Source organism: Neolamprologus multifasciatus, chromosome 16, assembly GCF_963576455.1.
Source record: "Neolamprologus multifasciatus chromosome 16, fNeoMul1.2, whole genome shotgun sequence".
Classification (NCBI taxonomy): domain Eukaryota; kingdom Metazoa; phylum Chordata; class Actinopteri; order Cichliformes; family Cichlidae; genus Neolamprologus; species Neolamprologus multifasciatus.
In genome coordinates this window covers 25,576,186-25,597,043 of record NC_140454.1, presented here as the reverse complement: position 1 = coordinate 25,597,043, position 20,858 = coordinate 25,576,186, and the positions used below count along the sequence as shown (strand labels likewise).

General features: G+C 38.5%; 1 protein-coding gene across 3 annotated transcripts in view; it reads right to left on the bottom strand.

Annotated features, from left to right (window-relative positions):
• Window positions 1-20,858, bottom strand: part of thsd7ba (thrombospondin, type I, domain containing 7Ba) — a 197,395-nt gene that overhangs the window by 109,901 nt on the left and 66,636 nt on the right. For all 3 annotated transcript variants that reach the window (XM_085134466.1, XM_085134468.1, XM_085134467.1), the window contains exon 4: window positions 1,547-2,405. In XM_085134466.1, coding sequence (XP_084990592.1) covers window positions 1,547-2,405 — 859 coding nt within the window. The remainder of the gene's footprint in view (window positions 1-1,546; window positions 2,406-20,858) is intronic.

Genomic DNA, 20,858 nt, shown 5'->3' with positions numbered 1-20,858 from the left:
TTTAGAGCAAAGGTTTAATTTTGCCAATGAACCATAGGGGGAGAGAAGGGTTTTTTTGCAGTGTAGCTGGACTGGCCATCGGGCATACCGGGCATCTGCCCGGTGGGCCGCTGGCGATTTTTTGTTTTTATGGGCCGATCGATTTTTTTTTTTCTTTGGAAGGGTATAAATAATGAAAGGTGTTGGATTGGCCAATTGGTCATGATCAACTCTGGGCTGGACCAATTACAGCCGAGGAGGTCGGATGCACCCTCCCCCTTGTTTAGCAATCTTATAGGCCATCCATCGGCTCTTTGTTACTTCGGAAACATGGCTTAAACAATTTCCACGACGTAATCCGATAACAACCGATCTCTTTACCTGTCGGCTTCCTGTGGCTGTCATGCAACAGGTGTTGTGCCAAAAAGTGATTGCCTGCCAAAAACTGATTTCCAATGTTTGCGTGTATTTTTTATGTTTAATATCTATGTTGGTAAATAGACTTCGGTGAACAGCGTTTACAAAGGGGCTATATATGGCATTAAAAAATTATCTGTTTTTTCAAGTATCTTTACAACTCTGTGTTATTGTACTTACATTATAACCAATCCGGTCCTTTATCCCCACTTTAAATATTTTTACAGAACTATTGTAATATTTGAGCCATTTCTGCTGTCCAACTACTTCTTACAAAAGACATTTTTAATGTTAATTAGACTTTTTTTTACCAGCATAAATAAAGGTTATATAAAAGTCACTGCCAAAGACTGATTGCGGCTTCTACCTTGTTACACTAATGTTGTTTGTAGCTCAATATGACTTTATGTCATCCATGAGGGATGCATTTGACATATGTTTCACATATTATAGCCCAACAAGTTACTTATAGCAATTTAAATACGAGCAATCAGTTTTTGGCAAATACCGGAAATCGCTTTTTGGCAGACAATCACTTTTTGGCACAACACCGGCTATTGCAGTTAATAATACAACAGTTTCTTGCCATTTTTTTTTCTTTTTATCGCTGTGTAACTGAGTTCAATTGAAAGCCTGCATGCGCTAGTACCGCTTGCCACAAGTTCCCAGAATCCTTTGCGGTTTTACCCCTGAATGACGTCACATTTTTGGTGGGCCGGTCTCTAGTCAAAATGCCCGGGCCGATTTTTGTCCCAGTCCAGCCCTGAGTGGGGGGTTAAATAATGTACTCTGGAAAGACAAATCCAGCATACAACTTTTTGACGGTGGTTAAAGTAGATGTGTTTGGGGCAGACCAAAGACAGCTTTCAAAAAGAACATTTTTCAACCAACTGTGAAGGATAGCAAAGAAAATGTTATAGATTTGAATGCAGCACAGTGCCGGGGACCTGAAGATTTAAAGTACAGTAAGAAATCTACCAAGAAAAGTTTAAACGATCATGCAACTGATGGAATTTTGCATTGAAGAGTTGTGAAGGGGTAGGGTGGCCACTTTGGGGGCATAATGACTGAAAAAGGCATAAGTATTCCTTATAATATACCATATTAAGATGATTTTCCTATTCTTTATGGTTTGAAGGATATTGCTTACCTCAGCATAGCATTTTTGCCATCGCTTCTTGTGCAGCGAACATGTCGTGTCTGGTATCCCACCTCTAGTTCCCACGACGCGGGGTACTTAATGTGCGCATGAGCAAGGTGGTGGTGGGTGTGATGGAAATGCTGGTGAGACGCTAGTGTGTGCAGTGTGGCTGTGTTGTTCTCGTTGGACATAGTACTGAAGTCCACTGTGGTCCTTCCACTTAATAGGGCATCCTTATGATGGGGCATTCGGCACTCACTCCAGGCCCCTACTTTAAGGCTGTACTGGTACTCGTCCTCCCCAGCCGGGCAGTCAACATGGCTGGAACAAGTCCTGGTCTCAGTTAGGTTGGGGCAGTTTGCCCCTCCATACATTGATGTGGCCAGAACATGTCGAGTCCGATGCTGCAGGCCAGCACCGCAGGTTTTGCTGCAACTTGACCAAGAGTTGAAGTCTGAAACCACACAGTCCTGGGGGCAGGGGACAAGGCATGCCTGCTCCACAGGTGGTTTTTGGGAAAAGAATTCACATATCCTCGAACTGACTGTGGTTCGATTTGAGGTGCGTACGCAGTAGACTTTGCGCCTCTGGATCCCATGCTGTGCTGTAATGCACTCAGTTGCCCTCAACTTGAGCTCATTGGAAAAGAAAGGAACAAGAACACAGCTCCCCCACTCTGACGCCTCCCACTCGAAGAGATCCTGGTGCCAGTCGCAGACTTTAAAACACTGTCTCTGGCTTTCTGGTTTCTCCATGTGATGGCAGTGGGAGTGATGTGTGGTCCAGCCCTCCATGTGGATGCACCATATTGTCCTTGTCTGAACCCCACCAGAGCCACACTCCTCACCGGTACACTGACCCCACTGGCCTGCAGCAACAAAAAAAAACCACACAGAGAGGGCATTTTCATTAAAAACTGAAGCTTTAGGGGGGGAAATGATTTAAATTGCAGCAATCTGGCAGCTTGCAATCAAGCAAAATTCAAGGCCATTCACTTAACCTCCATGATTGCTTTATTCATGAACTGAGGAAAAAAGGAACAAAGGAACATAAAGTAATCAAACCAGTGGCGGACATCAATATCAAGAAAATACAAGATCGGTTTCTTGGTCACAAGGGATTAAATTAATTTTTAGGTTCTTGAGCTCAAACTGATCAATATTTTTGGTCATGTATAGTATGGTTAGGAGTTCACTTGGGTATTATGATAAGATATGCTATTAACTTGAATTCTGCGGGCCGTTATTATCATTATTATAATTTGTAAGATAAGATAAGATAACTCTTTATTGTCATTGCACAGTCATACATAGTACAGTAGTCCAATGAAATTGGAAAACTGTCCTACGTCAGCACTACATATAACACAACACGACACGATATGACACATCACAACGCAACACAAACAACACAACACAGTATAATAACTTAGTAATAAAAAAGAAGAATAAGTGTATTTGTATTGCACACTGTTATTATTGCACATGTATTATTACTTCTTGTATTATTACTTCATTACAACAAAGCCTCTCCTTTAACAGTAAAAGCATGCAAATGCTTAAATGTAATGTCTGCAAAGGTGAAATGGTGTATAATGGTGATTTTAAGAGATCTTTCAAACAAAAATGATAAATTAGATGCTTTTGAACTTGTTTAACAAACAATAATTGTCTCAATATGTCAATCAATTAACCAGTGCTAGCAACATTTAGGAAAGAAATTTCTGCTTAATACTTAAGGTAATATTGATCACTCAAAAGGGTCAGCTCACAAACACCAAGTCAGATATTTTTGTCTCAGAAGTTCTGAGTCACCTGCTTTCAAAGAACTATGTGAAATGGCAATGACCTCTTTACTCACTTTAAGGGATGGTGGCAAATAATGGGTAAGTAAGTAAGTAAGTAAAATTTTATTTATATAGCACATTTCTAGATAAAAGATCACAAAGTGCTTTACAAGGTAAAAAAAAAAAAAAACAGTCAAAAGTTAACAAAATGCAATTTTAAAAAGATGTGTTTTTAGCTGTTTTTTAAAAGTAATCACTGAGTCTGCAGATCTTAAGTTCTGAGGAAGAGAATTCCACAGTCTGGCGGCCACAGTAGCAAAAGCTCTATCACCCTTGGTTTTCAGTCTTGTATACTGAATAACAAGTAGGCCCTGATCACAAGACCTCAGGGACCTACTAGGGGCATAGGGCTGTAAAAGTTCGATGATGTACGCTGGTGCTTGTTCTTGAAGAGCCTTAAATGTCAGAACCAGAATCTTAAAATGGACTCTGAATTCAACGGGAAGCCAGTGCAGCTGTATAAGCAATGGTGTCACATGAGAGTACTTAGATGTTTTTGTCAGAAGCCTTGCTGCAGCGTTTTGGACAATCTGCAGACGCTCAAGGGAGTTTTTGTTTAGACATGTAAACAGTGAATTACAGTAGTCCAATCGTGATGAAATGAATGCATGAATAACAATCTCCAGTTCAGTATGAGACACTATGGGGCTCAATTTAGAAATGTTTCTTAAATGATAGAAGCATGACCGAACCAGAGATTTGACGTGGACATCCAGGGTAAGAGCAGAATCAAAGGTTACCCCTAGGTTCCTAATAGACGATTTCACACATGTTGAAAGAGGACCAAGAGCATTCATTATGTTAGGTACATGTCTGTCTGGAGCACATACAAGGACTTCAGTCTTTTCTTCATTAAGTTGGAGGAAGTTGTCAGGGTGTAAATTCAGAGGCACACAAATAAATATAAATAATAGATATAATATAATAATAGATAATAATAATATAAATAAGACCCTTGTTGTTGTGAACACAGAAATTATTTGATTCACATCAGGTAACTATAACCCAAAAAGTTAGAGAGAGATAGGTGTGTTAGGGGAGTGGCTCAAAGCTAAGACATTAATCCAGAGGACTAGGGTGTCTAACCTGTGTCGGGACTTTTTCAGTTTCTTGTTAATTAGCTAAGGAATAAGTGTATCTTAAATCCCCAATCATTTTAGAAATGCCAAAAGAGAGTTAACCGACTCTCTCCTTGGGGACAGTGCCGTATTTGACTGAACCCTCTACAACTCCACTTCACAATTCACCTATGAAGTCTTTATTAATCTAACATAATGGCTCATCAAAATAATATCCAAAATTGGCTCTTGATTTGACTTTTTCTTTTTTTTAAATGCATTTCTACATCATTTTAACCTTTTGCATGCTCTGTTACATTACGGTCATTTCAAAAATGTCTGTCTGTTGATGAAATTGGCCTCAAAGATGTGTTTCCAAAAACTTCAAACAAGAGGTGAATTTTTTTTTTTTTTTTTTTTGGGGGGGGGGGGGGGGAGTATTCTTTTTTTGTCACAGCTTATATATTATAAAACTGTTTGGTATTCTGCAATCTAACCCATCCATTTTCTTTCCCTTATCCAATTCAGGGTTGCAGGGGTGCTGGAGTCCATCCCAGCTACCACAGGGAGAGAGGCAAGGTACACCCTGGTCAGGTGGTGAGTCTGTCACAGGACCAGCACAAAGACCTTTGCACTCACATTCATTCAAGTATAACAGTGCTCTTTAATTCAATTTACATTGCAAACTTTGAAATATACATCGTGAGCAAAAATGATTTGAATGTTTTGCTTAGTCGTGTGTTTGGAGGCTAAGGTAACTGAGAAGCCACGTAAATTAATACGCATAAAAATGCTCATTCCTGTAAATTAAATTAGGACATAGAATAGAAACTTTATTTATAGACATTGATCCTATTTGTAGTGATGTGGTTCACTTCTGGGACCTAAAGCGAAACTGCAATCGACAGTCACTACTTTGGAACATCGTTTGTGCTTGAAGTCATTTCCCTTTTCAATAAATGGTGGAAAATACTTTGAGGTCAGAGAGGGAGCAAAATTGTAGATACCTTTTTCCATTGTAAAAAAATCACTCAGCTTCAAATTGTAGCTTAAATTCTCCTCTCAATTGACCTCGGACTACTTCTATTTTGATGAGAAGTACAAACCTTCATCTAAGGCCAGGTTTATGTGTTGGAACAAAAAAAAGAACAGATTATACAGGAGAGATGGCAGTTATGAAAGTGACATGAACTCTGTAACATTTTAGTTATTAACTTATTTATTTATTTATTTATTTATTTATTTATATATGAAAGCATGATATTTTAAGTGATCTTAACGTTGGTTAGCTTCAAAGGCAGCTATTCATTTATAGACTACTGCACTGTTTCAGAGGAACATATTTCACGCAATCATACATGGAGATTTCCTTTTGGATATTAAGGCTATTAATTTTGCTAGAGCTGCATCAGACCCTCATCATTTTATTCAAATAGGACTTCTTTTTTTTTTTAAATTAATGAGCCAATCATATTTGTAGTTAAATGTGTGACAAATACATTGATGAATATTACCAAAAAGAGTTGTATCAGATGCTGGGGTTATTTTCTTCATCTGGGGTTTTAGTTACAAAGAATGCAGTGACATTTGTATTTAAATGTAACAAATATACAGATTATGTGTCAACAAAAACAGTAGCCGATTGTCAGTTTTTATAAAATGTTAAGTTTTGAATACCAAGCCCAACAAATCTTAAATACATTTTTAACCTTTTTGTCCTCATCATTAAAAGAAGTAGACCTAAATCAATTTCCTGATATGATGTGATTATCTTTGTCAGTCACGTTCTTAGTTATTTTGCCACATGCTATGAAAAAGATAATTTGATTCATTTCTTCTAATTGGAATTAAATTGATGTAATAATGAGATCCTACTGCTTCCCAAATTGCTTTCGAATGACAACCTGTTCAAACTGTTTTATGTCTTTTTATGCCAGAGCAAATCTGTTGTTAACACTTTGCTTCCTGGCCTATAGCTAGCATTTTAAGGCTCCTTTGTTTGTTTGCTTAAAGTAGGAATAGTCTAAAGTACACATTTTTATTCACAGTTCATTGAAGCACAATGTTGAGTTTCTTTGTCCTGGCACTGTGATGCTAATGAGACTGTCACTAATATATTATTATGATCAAAGAGCATAGATCATATTTGCATCAAAAGTACAATGTGTCAAACTGAAATGACACTGCTGCTGCTGAAGCTCTAAAGGTAGAAATACAGTTGACTGTGATACCATGTTTCTTTTTGTTGTTTGCTTGTTTCTTCTAACACTTTATTTTTGTTCTTTTTGTTAAGATAAAAAAAATCAAACACAAGAAAGGGCATTTCTTTTCACTTGTTCCCAAAAAATCAAAACATAAACACAAAAATAAACAAGAAAACAAATGAGATGTTGTATTTCATTGGTATGTTGGACTTGAGTGTCCTATAGGCTCTCTTTGGCTATTTGCTCACTTATGTTTGCACAGAACTCTTCAAAATAAAGTTTCTTTCTCTTTGCCATTAAACAGTGAAAAAAACGCATGGGGGCATATTGAGAAACAAAGACAGACCCAGTAATTGCTTCAGAATTTGATTAAAAAAAAGAATGACAGAGTGTTTTAATCTTCCAACAGACCCACTCCAAGAACCACATCACGTATCGGCCACTGCAAGTCACACAGAGCATTTAAACTTAACATATTATGCAACTTTAATTTACAGTGAGATTTTGACACTGCAAGGATGAATAAATGAATTCCTGTTTTGGCTAAAAACTCAAAAAAAAAAAGCTAATTGCAGCATTTTAGATGGAAGGAGCTTGCAAAGAAAATCATCTGGACTTCTTTAAGTTACTTGAAGATGTTTCACCTCTCATTCGAGAAGCTTCTTTAGTTGTAAGGTCAAATGGTGGAGAGTCCCAGATATAAACCTAGTGGGAGTATTCCCCCACAGAGGGACAAAAGGACCCCCTGATGATCCTCTAATCGCCTGAGCCAAGGTGTGAAACTGGGTGTGGGTCCCAATCAGCCAGAGTTTCGGGTGAGTTCATTGTGAAACCTGGCCCCACCTTATCATGCGAATTACTGAGGTCAGATGGCCCAGGATGTGAGTGGGCGTTAAGGCGTCTGGGAAGGGATCTCAAAACTGGATTATAGATGGCAGAGAGTAGGTGTCGTAAACCACTGCCTCTGTTCAAAGATGGTCGCTCACAGTGGACATAAATGGCTTCTTTCACTCCTCTTTCAAACCATCTGTCCTCTCTGTCCAAAATGTGAACATTGGCATCCTCGAAAGAGTGTCCTTTATCCTTAAGATGCAGATGGACAGCTGAGTCTTGTCCTGTGGAGGTGGCTCTTCTGTGTTGTGCCATGCGCTTGTGAAGTGGCTGTTTGGTCTCTCCAATGTAGAGGTCTGGGCATTCCTCGCTGCACTGTACAGCATACACTACATTGTTAAGTCTGTGTTTTGGAGTTTTGTCTTTCGGGTGAACCAGTTTTTGTCTGAGCGTGTTGCTGGGTCTGAAATGCACCGGGATGTCATGCTTGGAGAAAACCCTCCTGAGTTTTTCTGATACACCGGCAACATAGGGGATGACAATGTTGTTGCGTCTGTCCTTCTTATCCTCCCTCGCTGGTGTCTGATCTTCTTTTGGTTTGAAAGAGGAGTGAAAGAAGCCATCTATGTCCACTGTGAGCGACCATCTTTGAACAGAGGTGCTGGTTTACGACACCAACTGTCTGCCATCTATAATCCAGTTTTGAGTTCCCTCCCCAGATGCCTTAGCGCCCACTCACATCCTGGGCCATCTGACCTCAGGAATTCGCATGATAAGGTGGGGCCAGGTTCCACAATGAACTCACCCGAAACTCTGGCTGATTGGGACCCACACCCAGTTTCACACCTTGACTCAGGCGATTAGAGGATCATCAGGGGGTCCTTTTGTCCCTCTGTGGGGGAATACTCCCACTAGGTTTATATCTGGGACTCTCCACCATTTGACCTTAGAACTGAAGAAGCTTCTCGGATGAGAGGTGAAACTTCTTCAAGTAACTTAAAGAAGTCCAGACGCTTTTCTTTGCAAGCTCCTTTGACTACGATGACCTGGATGACTGAGAACCTTCACAGACATTTTAGATGGAAATAAACATATGGAGTTGTATATACATTTTCATGTAAAGACGTGCAATTACCTTACCGTTTGTGTCTGGTTCAGTAAACACATAGAGATTATTAAATGTAATTTGAATGTTTTCTGCATATTTCAAAGTGAAAAAAGTTTGCACCGTCTGTGCTTCTTTAGATGTGCAGTTTGGCTTGTTTATTTGCCTTTTTCTACCAGTCTCATTGGAGATACCAGAATGATTTGGGATTAAGCAGAGGTTTATTGGAGAGGGGCTGTGGTTGTTTCTGTTACAGCACTACTTACTTTACTCACTACTTACACTTTGGGACCTTTACACTTCAGTCAAAGCTGCCAAGAGTCCAGAAGTTACAGAAATACAATTTGAATAGTAACCTTAATTTCAAAATTAAGGTTACAGATGTTCAGGGTCACAAGCACCCATGTTTCTTCCAAGTAAGCATACAGCCTTTGTGGTCACTAGTGGCACTCTTTCATGATAAACACCCTTTCATCGGCATGACCACCTTTGCTCAGTAGTGCTGTTTTCAAACTGTGCCAGGGTGTGAGTGCCTGATTTATGGAGGTGTGATTGGGAGTGATTCTGCTGCAAGGGGAGCCAGCTAACACAAGCACTAGTTCATCTTCTAAGCTCTGAATAATCACTCTCTCGATCTGTCAGCATCAGCATCTGTCAGCCCCTCAGGAGGAACCAGTTGCCCACAGCTCCTTCATTCCCGTCGCACTTAGTCGCCTTGCTCGCACCTCTGGGGGCTCTGGCACCCATTGAGCTCCTGCTATATTTACCATTCAGTTTGAAAACTGAAATTGAATGAAGCAAAAGCAGATGAGCAGACTTCACTACATTATGGGAAAATGCAGAAATTAAACTTAGCCAGTGTAGTGTGACTGAACACGTATTATCTTCCTCAGCAGCGTTCAGTTCAACCCTTAAGTTAGACAAATGATGCTAAAGCTGTACGATAATAGCAAGTAACACAACAAAAGCAATTTCCACTCTGCCCCGAAACCAGACAGATGAGGGAAAGAAGCAGCAAAGAAAAGAGCAATAAACTGTCTCCTAAACAGCAACCGTACTCGCTACTGTTGAAATGCTTGGCTTTCTTATCCATTTAATTACATTTGGTAAAAGCATCACTGATTCAGGTCAGTGAAAAGAAAACCCTGTAGGATCACAGGCTGGTGTACTTGCTGTATGAACTTCTTTCTGCTATTTTAGGTTTGTTAATGTATAACCTACACAAATGCATATATGTATATCAATCTATCTATCAATCTATCTAATATCTATCTATATATCTACATATATATATATATATATATATATATATATATATATGTGTGTGTGTGTGTGTGTGTGTGTGTGTGTAGATTGAGAGATATATCAATATATCTATCAATCTTTATACATATATATATATTATTTAGAAATATTTTGGCTTTTTTCAGCTTGATTAGATAGATGCAGTGTAGACTGACAGGAAAGCAGAGGGAAAGAGAGAGGGAGACATGCATCAAAAGGCTGTGGGTCAGACTCGAACCCGGGGCGGCCACCTGCTATGGTCGCCTGCTCAGCCAGCTGAGCTAAACTGGCACCCCAAATGCATATATTTTTATTATTTATATTATTTTAGACAACCAAACACTATTCTGTAAAGACAGGGTGGTATGTTTTCCTTCCTATACTGCCTTTAAAATCTAAGTCTAAGAGTATTTTTGTTGGCCTACGACTGATTATATAGTCTATCTTCTGTACTCTTTCAAACATTTGTGTAAATAATAGTATATAAAACTTAGCAATAATGCCAGTTTTGGGCAAGCTTCTTAATTAAACTATTTCACTGTTGGTAATATTTGATTATCGGTCATTCTCTTATCATGCTGCAGCTTTTTGTACATTTCCTCACAAGGATGTAGTGAATTTACTTGCCATCCATCTTCAACTTATCTCCCTCAGTTAAGCTTCACTGTTTGTACACATGCGTCCTTTGTCACAACACTTTTAATTAAATACCTATGCCACCGAGCCTAATTATGCGCAAAGCTTTCCCCAGTGACACACTTCCATCAGTTGTAATTTATGAGCACTGTGGTTTATATTCACTTACAACATTAATATATGCAGAAATTCATCAAATTATCATCAGCCACTCGATCCATCTCCCGAAGGCCTGAATCAGCTCATTTCTCCTTACATGCTACACAAACACGAATCCGCAGTGTTTATGTAGCAGGTTAGAAGGCCATCCGGAGAAAAATATGTGCAAAATATCATCATCAGGCAAATTAAGTGACAATAACACTGATGACCCTGAGCTAAAAATAAAAACTTTATGTGATGATAAAAAATGAGCCACTTCTGAGAGATGTTTGACCTTCGCGCTTGAATATAAATCATATATTTCCATAAATGCTCAATAAGTGAATGTATTATAGCACTTTTGTTTTGGATTGACAATGAGATACTTAATGTGCTTGGATTATCTGCAGGGAAGAAGCATCAAATGCAGCTTTAACATCCCAAACTAATGAATTATGTTCCTTGGGGCTGCAGTACTATACACACTGCCCCACTAAGCTTTTGTTATAATTTAGTATTCAGGCCCACAGCATCCATGCCAGACCTACTTGAATAGCTAATCACTTTTTAAATGGCCAACAGTATAAACACTAGACAACACTAACACATGTTGTGCCCACTGAGTGATGTAATGCCCACTTGGGCCAATCCATAAAAGTAAATAAATAAATAAACACTGTAAGACTATCCAGTTTTTGACCAAAGAATATGGTTTTAAAATAAAATATAATGTTTAGCAAAGAGGAAAAACAAACATCCCTGCATGACACTGAAAAAAGATACAATAAAAACCCTAAAGTAGGAAAACCACTGTCCTCTGTTCTGATTTATGTTTTTTTTTTTTAATTCAAGCTCCGATAAATCTTGATGATGAAGATTTCTAAGTGGATGATCAATCATGACTTCTTCAGAGTTATCACACAGTGGAGTGAGGAGATTTTCCAAAATGCATGGCAGGCAAACAACAAAGTATGGTTCACCCCTGAGAAATAATAACCATCATAACAAAGCTATGCTCCTTCTGATATATTATATTTCTATTTCCCAGATATTTTCATTTTTTAACTAAAGCAAAACAAACTACTTAGGTGTGTTCAGGCTCCAGAAATAATAGTACTTTGTGCACTACGGAAAATAACTGCACATCAGTTATAGGTATAAGGCTACAAAAATAAATAACAGGAATCTACAGTATGACCAGCTTATGTTCAAATAATTTTTAATTTTCTTTCTTTTTTCTGTTTAGAAGCACGTACAAACTTTTGTTTTCTGACTATTTATCTATCTATCAATATTAGAAGGTTAGTGGTTCGATTCCTGGCTGCTCCAGTCTGCCTCCCAAATATCCTTGGGTCAGACACAAACCCCAAGATTCTCCTATTACACCTGTTTACATCCCAAAGGAACTCTATTGGATTAAGATCTGGTGATGTGCACACTGTAGTCAGCAATAATGATCAGGTAAGCTGTGGTGTTAAAATGAAGGTCAATTGGTAATAAGAACCCTAAACCATGCCAAGACAATGTCCCCACACCATTACACTAACTGCAACTCCAGCCATTGATACAAGGTTAGATGGATCCATGTTTTTTGAACCAAATTTGCATCAAACTCATAAGACCAGAAAACATTTTTCCAGTATTCTCTTATGCAATTTTGGTGAACCTGGCAGAAGGGGCAAATGTTGTGGTTTTCAGCATGATGTGCATTCAGAGTTGCACATATCTTGGTTGTAACAAGCGGTCGATTGATTTGCTTCCTGTCACCATCTTTTTTAGACCATTCTCTGTAAACCCTAGACATGCTTGTGTGGGAAAACCCAAGCAGACCAGCCCATGTGGTACCAACAACCATGATGTATTTGCCCTCCTAGGACCTGGCGTCCACATTTTGGGTTATTTAGACCAAAATATTGAATTTTGCTCAATAGGGCCTGATGTCCACTTACGAGGACATTATACTGTCCCTTTTCTATTGATTTTTTGTTTTTACATTCATCGGGTCCCAATCAGCCCAAATAATAAAGAGAAATTAAAAATGCATGCCATGAAAGAGTTCGGGTCTTAGGAGGTTAAGTCACTAAATAACCTTTGTTCCCCTGTCTGATGCTCAGTATGATCTTTACCAGGTCGTTGTCTTCATCATGTCTACATGTCAAAATGCAGTAATTTCCTGTCCTGTCATTGGGTGATTCAATATTTGTGGTAACAAAGAGTTGAATAGGCATACCTAAAAAAGTGGCCAGTGATTTAAATAGTTATGCATTATTCTTTCTCTTGTTTTTCCCTTATATAGATGTATCAGTGTGATGAAATCAAATATTTTTCAGTTGTGATCACCTTATTTTCCCTTCTAACAGTCATTATTTCTTGCCAATTGTTGAGTTGCGTGTCTGTATATTTACCCTGCCCACAGGTGAGAGCTCTCAGAGAATTTTAAATGGTTGCTGCTGAAAACACAGTTTTCTGTTTGTTAAGTCGAGAAAGTAAACAAGCTGTAGGTGGCAGACATATTTGAAATAGCACACACAGAAACCTTTTTTTCCTGGCTTTCTATAGCTTCCTAATAGAGATCCTGGACTGACTTATTACAGGTTGCCTACTGACTGAGTTGTATGAAGACAGTTTCTTTCTATTTGAGTCTTAGTGTATTTCTATAGATACGATCATTTTGTAGATAGGCCCATTCCACCTTGGGATGATGATAACAATTAACTTTCAAATACAATTGCTGATATCTTTGCATATATGATAACACTGTGAGACATGGCTTTTATACTTAAATAAGTAGCATAAAATACTGTGGAACTAGGACCGTTAAAGGATTTAAAAGTCAGAGAAAGAAGATAGATTCCTGTAAGTTTTCTTCCTTAAAATGTTTTTGAAAACCAAAAGGTCCAAAAATGAAAAGAAAGAAAGAAAGAAAACCGTTCAGGTGACCAGAGGGTATTTGGTCATGTGTCATATGATGTCAAAACAACACAACAGGGAACTCATTTTTCTTTCCTCAGTTTGAGCAATGAATCCAGTGACATTTCCTTTTAGCAGCGTTGGCATGTCATGCTGTCATACTAAAAATACGCCAATGTTTAGACTCAGACAGAACTTCTTCTCCCCACAGAATCAATGCTTGGTCATTCTATTAACTAGCCTTGAGAGACATGGTAGTTCATCTACCAAGCGGATATTGTATTTCCTCTAAGATCTCATTTATATACATAGATCCCACTTTGATTGTTTGTGAGATCCCCAGAGGGGTGCTCCTGCTGAAATCAATGTGTTTACACTTATAAATGCCACAGTACTTTAGTCAGTATCACTTTAAAATGTGAAAACAACAGTGGGGGATGTGAGGTGTGCTATGCCTCTGCAGTGATCAGAATCTTTTTCCGTGTAATTGCTTGTCTCATGTGGTCTTCTCAAGTCCCTGTGCCAGCCTATGTAGAGGTGACAAGTAATTGGATAGGATGTCATTCACTCCTCTGTCTCACTGCCTTCCGCTGACCTGGGATTTCTCTCTTAAGCACAGGAGCAGAACTAATAGCCGTATCTACAGACAGCAACCTGAGGAAAGACCCTGGTGTTTAGATAATGCAGGTGACCAGGGCATGAAAGAACAGAGATAAAGTGACAATTGTATTGCTGACAAATTTAAAATTGCACCCATGGCAACTGTTATGATGCAGTCCCTGGGGGAATTTGTGTATATCGTACAAGATTCAAGTCTCTGCCCAACATCAAAAGAAAAACCATTAGATAAAACTGGAATACCAGCAGGGGAAACTGGGGATAAACTGGATTTAAGACTATGAATAAATACTAATCTTAATTGGTTGAAAGGGGCCATGACAAGGTTGCCTTCATGGCTAAAAACATCTGCTGTAACTTAATTTGAGAGCTGATTAATGATGTACCCGAGTGGCTTTCCTTGAGGTGCTCTTAGACTGAGAAGCAAGCAGCAATTCCTGAAGTGCTTCTCTGCGATTTTGTCTGAGGAGAATGCACTCCAAATCATTGGTTTAAGTTGAGGTTTAGACAACTAAATTACCAGGTAATTGTCAACAAAATAAAAGCTAATTAATTTGGTAAAACATTATTCATACTAGAATATTTTCAACGGATTTTTGTAACATGTAGTAGCTTTCGTTAGCTATACAGCGTTTTTAACCTCTGGCTTTATTCTTTTTATAGTTGCAGCTTTACTGTTTGCTTCAGTCTCACCACTTTTATCAACCAATCTTATCAACTCAACCTTTTTCCATTTGCAGCAGACAGCTTCCTTTTCAGGGAAAAGCTTTGATGCCCACCGCACACTACCTGCCATGTACCAAATAGCAATCAGACAAAGTTACAAGAGTTGATGGAAAGCAAAACAGAGGTAAGAGCAGAGTGAGCTGTGGACTTACGGGTTGCCACAGTCACTTCAAATCAACACTAATATTCCTTCATGTGGCTAGATATACAAATAGGGAACTCTTGTGAACACATTCACCATAACAGTTTTATATAGTAACAGACCTTTTTGATGACAGATTTGCTTTGTAGCAGGGCAAGCATAGGTGAAACTACTAGGGCTTGGTTCCCTTAAGTATTCCTGTAAGCTTTAGGAGCAAACCAATGTGCGTGCAGGACCTTTGTCAAGTGGAATTTAGCCATTATTAAAACATATTACTTTAGGTTCACTACCAGTTGCAAAATATGAAGTCCTCACTTGCAAATTCAATAACACACTCAAGTAGAAATAAGCAGCCAAGTGAACAAAGCAGCCACCATGAACATGAGTGTGTGACTGGTAGGCTGAATTTTACTTGCACACATTAAGCCGTGTATCTTTGGATGTTCTGACAACTCTCACCGATTTACTTTGATGACTGAAAAGATTGAATAACCAAAAAATTCTAAGGCAAGTAGGTGTATTTAACATGTGTCCGGGGCAAAAAGACAAGATTTGCAAACGTTATGTTCAAATATTTTGAAAACTGTCACGTCAGACTGTTTTGCACAGGCTGAATTCTGCTTTGAGGTTAGAGCTGAGTCGTGTAGTAATTGTAGAGCAGACACTGTCACATGCATTAGCTAATTTGTACACTTTGTTGTACATGCACAATGACAATAAAGGGCTATTCTGTTCTATTCTATTTTAGTTATATATGCAAGGTCTTTTCGAATTTGCAAACAAGTATGAGTGGCAGTGAATATCGGCAACTGCAAAATAACACTATTTTCTTATGACTATGTTCTATCAATCTTGCTGCACATGATATAGATCGGATCTCATAGCCCCAGCAAATATCTCCCAAGAGTTGAACACAAGAGCTCTTAAAGTTCATTCAAGAATCTGAAGGTCACTCTTGGTGTGAAAAATCAAACCTCCGTGGAATGGGTGCCAATAAAAACCCTTTAGCTATACAAAACACACAGCCAAACTAAAAACTACAGTCTTCCGATGAAAAAGCAACCATTTGGGGTTTTGTTTTTGTTTTGTTTTCTGGGACCCCTAAGACTCGGTACTTAGTGGTCACTGACAAGACTATTTATTCTATATCATATCAATTAGTGTTTTAAAGCTATGTAAGGCTGTCTCTCAAAGGGTTGAAGTTAAAGTTTCAGCAGGATAATGATCCTATGCACACTGGCAAATCTACCATAAAAGCAACAAAACTAAGAAATAAAGCAATGTGGCCATATCTAAGCCAAGACCTGAATCGTATATCAAATCCCAGTGGGGTGGGATTTAAAGTGAACCTGTTTGCAATAGGTAGTATATTCAAGAAACTCCTGAAACATATTGCAACTGAAGAGATTTTGCATGGCAGAATGGTCAAAATTTTCAGTAAGCCAATGTTGGAAACTGGTGGCCAGTTATGCAAAAGTCCTGTAACAAGTTATTTCTACTACAAGTGACAATAGCAGCTGCTGACAGCAAGGACACGCTTTTACACATAAGAATATTTCATTTAAAAAATATATATGCTTGAAAAAGAACATTTTCCTTGAACTGTCAAGTATACCACCTTGGGCAGGCTGTGACTCAGAAGATAGATTGAGTTGTCCACTATTCAATTAGATCCCCAGTTCCTTCAGTGAGCATGTCAAAGTGTTCTTGAGCAACATATCCATGTGATCCATGTGCAAAAGTGGTCATCAATACATCTAGAAAACCTCTATGCAAAGACCATCGTAGCATAACATGACTGTATTTCTAAATTTCTTGATTAAAGTGGACTGATAGTACAGAAAAGGTTTAAAAAAATGACATATACTAGGTCTAGCTGATCACAACTGCAAACTTTTCAATACCATTAAGTGCATTCAAGAATATATGAAATTATATAAGTGTATCCGTTTTTGAGTCAAAGCAGGCCGGTTCAGGAACCTATATTCGCAGTAATTGCCATTGCTTTTCTTTGTGTCTCAAAATATGAGCCTTGAATAGATAAAAGGGAGCAAATGTTCCTGACTCACATTATTATTAGCTTCTCTTTATTTTATTTTTGCACTTGAACTAAAGAAAAGTGACTGCTATAAAAGAAAAAAAACGTCTGTAACATTTAATTCAGAAAGACAAGAATCCTCCACACCACCACCACCACCCCCTCCATCCCTTTCTAAAAATACTGACTGGCACTAAACGTGATAGGTACTCGTGAATTTGCTGTTGTTTTTGACAGCTTCCTTCTCGACAGTGTTCTAGAGTCATTTTACTTTAATTATTTTGGAGTAGTTTGTTTGTTCCTTTAATAGAGGAAAAATAGTGAATGGACCATTTCTGTAAGGACCCAAAATTTCCACAGACAGAAGTGCAGATTACCCGAGTCAGGTAACCTGCAGAGTGTAACCTGTGGAGGCTAAACACTTCACCTATCCTCCATCTGTCATTTGCCTCCCCTTTGTCCCTCAGTTATTAATCAGATGCTCCCTTGTTTTATGACTATCTGTGGGAGGCTAAATAAATAATTACTGGAGAAAATGATAATTTGCCAACCTCCCTAATACTGCTCATCTAAACTTTACCAATTTCAGTGTGACTGGATTCTTTTTTTTTAAATCACACCTCGTACTGAAAGTAAAATAAAGTTAAAAATACAGTATGCTTTCACTATACTCTCACAAAGCTCACATTTGCTGTTGGACCCACACAGTCACTTTACCAGAAACACAAAACCTAAGAGTTTCTGGGCTTTCTTTATTGGACTTCCCAACAAAACCATCAACCACTGTGCAAGGTAGTTGTTATCAGCGTGTCTATTAGAGATATGCAGACACTTCATATTTCTTTCCTGGACCCGCTCACAGGAATGGGCGAAAGACTAATGGATAGTTTGAGAGTTCTGATGGCTGCTGGTGCCTTAATCTCTCTCTGATAACAAGAACAACACTGTGACTGCATCTTGCAAACAAGGCAAAAACTGGTAGAGGCGAAGCACTGTTGGGATGGTAAAGTAAGTCTGTTACTCTGTGATACCTATCATTTTGGTCTCGACTGAAATATATCCACAAGTAATTGGATTAACTGTCATAGAATTTTGTGCAGACGGTAAATGCTTCCATTGATTCTCATTTTGCTTTGTTATCCTCTGTTTTTTTCAGTGAATACCACAAGTAGGCTGAAGTGTTTTGGTTGAGTCTGCTGTATGGATTGCTGTGAAATATTGGACAAACACTTAGCTGTAAGAGCTTTAGTGATTTTTGCTATAGAGGTATTATTGGATAGGAATTCTTTTTCTTCACCAAATGCCTTTTGAACTTGTGGTATTTTGTCAGAGTTGCACTGGGAAAACATTCAGCACGGACATATCCAAGAGGCCAGCTTTTACATTACTGCAACCAAAAGGGACTAAACAGCTTTGGAACTCAGCTTATTCTATACATATTTTCACACAGTCCTGAACTTTTCAAGACATCACCAATGGATGTGAGAATGTGAATATCCAGTGCACTGAGATTGGACCTTTAACAGCTTTCAGCCTTCCAGCAGTGATGTCTGATTACTATATAAGAAAAGCACAAGTAATAGTCTAAAATATCAACACCAAGGCAGTGGGCATCCTGCGTCCTGCCTACTGCATGCTCTACCCAGGCAGCTTCCTCATCTAAACCTAACAGTGTATTTCCTGTAGTGAAAGTTTAGATTTTGTCCTGTAGTTTAAAAGGGAAACTTCCGATGATGCTTAGACTTGAGTCTCCTGACATTGTCTACATTTCATGCTTGGAAAAACTAAGCACACCTAAGCTGTGGCGAAAACAATATATTACTAGCAGCAGAAGTCCACATCCTTCGTCCGCATGTATATATGATACATTCAAACACTAAAGACTGGAAGCAGAGCCTAACAAATATTGTTATTTTAGACACAGAACACAGCAAAAAGAGCAATTGTGGTAAGTAAAATGCATGCTGTTACATGATTGTAAAGGTTAAAAACAAGATGCCTGTGTGCTGTGTGAAATCCACATAAGAAGGAGAGCTAAAAAATGAAAATGGAAATCCTTGGACTTATAGCAGTGCTTATTCTGGCAAGTCCACTTGCTCCACAGAGCAACCGTAGCTTCAAGTGATCCTGACAAAATTGTTGACGGAATCACAAAAGAGCAGTCAGTCAGCAGCTCAGAAAAAAAAGTCAAAATGTTAAAAAGGCTTGGCTTAGCTATCAAACACATTCTTTCATCCGCAGTACTGTAATGCAACACTATATTTTGAGTCCTTCACTGATTGCTGTAGCTCTCACTGGAAACAGGGCTGCTTCTTTTTTCTTTTTCTCCCCCCACACTGTGTGAAAACAAAACCAAAAAAAAAAAAAACCTGTTAAGTGTGCACTGACTGTGGAAACGATATATTCAACACTTGTGTCATTGCCATCTCCATTTTTGAATGCATATAAAATAAGAAGGGCAGTTATGTAAGCAAACATCAGGGAGGGAAATGTGGGTGTAATGCATAGATTTTAAATATCATAAAACCTGGTGCAACTCAACTGGTATGAGTGTGTGGCGTGGATTTTGTGGCCCATAACTACACCCAACTCTCATTTAAAGCAACAATTAAAACTTCCACAGCCATTGGCATTCACAGCTCTTAGTGTGAACTGAGTATTCACCACCGTGCAAAATGGCTTTTTCTACCAAAATAATAATAATAATGAATTGGATTTATATAGCGCTTTTCAAGCCACCCAAAGCGCTTTACAATGCCACTATTCATTCACTCTCACATTCACACACTGGTGGAGGCAAGCTACAGTTGTAGACACAGCTGCCCTGGGGCAGACTGACAGAAGCGAGGCTGCCATATCGCGCCATTGGCCCCTCTGGCCAACACCAGTAGGCGGTAGGGTAAAGTGTCTTGCCCAAGGACACAACGACCAGGACAGAGAGCCCGGGGATCGAACCGGCGACTTTTCGGTTACAGATGCGCTTCCCAGCCCCTCAGGGGGTTGGGAATAAATAAATCTATCTGATTTCCAAATTATAAACATAAAGTTAATTTTCATCTTCCAATATTCTATCAATACAATGTTGATTTGATCAAAAAATATAAAATCAAGATCAAAACAATGCTATGAATAAAATTAATGCTAAAGTGTACTTCATACTTTATTACAGGCAAGAATGAAATGCAGCTTCTTGGACTAAACAGTATCAACTGATAAGTACTGTGATCATCTCCTAATTTCGGACAATTTTGGATCATCCGCTAAGTATTTAGTGGTAAACAGTCTCCAGATGAAAACAAAATGTGCTTTGGTTCAATAAAAGAAGAAATAAATTTTTGTAAGTGTGTAGTCAAATTATCAACAGGTTCTAGGCTAAAAGGATTCTCGCAATGGCCACTGCTTGGGTTTCCCTTTAACATTTCCTGCTAGACATTCCTTTTATTATTATAACCCTTTTCCCTTCTAAAAAAGTTGACTTGCCTGTATTCACAGTTAAATTTACATCCACACAAATACACACAGATATACATATATGTCTGTGTGTGTGTGTGTATATATAGTGAGAGAGAGACCTTGTTACGCTAATGTTAAGACTGTAGTTCATTTCTGTTTCAATAATGAGTTCAGCTCATTATATCAGCACACAGTCACTCGTTGTAGCATAAGGATGATCTGACTGCCACCAGATTTCTTTGCCTGATGGTCGTGTTTTAATCATGAATACTAAGCAGTGCCATGCTTTAAAATAGAAATAATCTAAAAGCCTTTCCATATAGCCCATG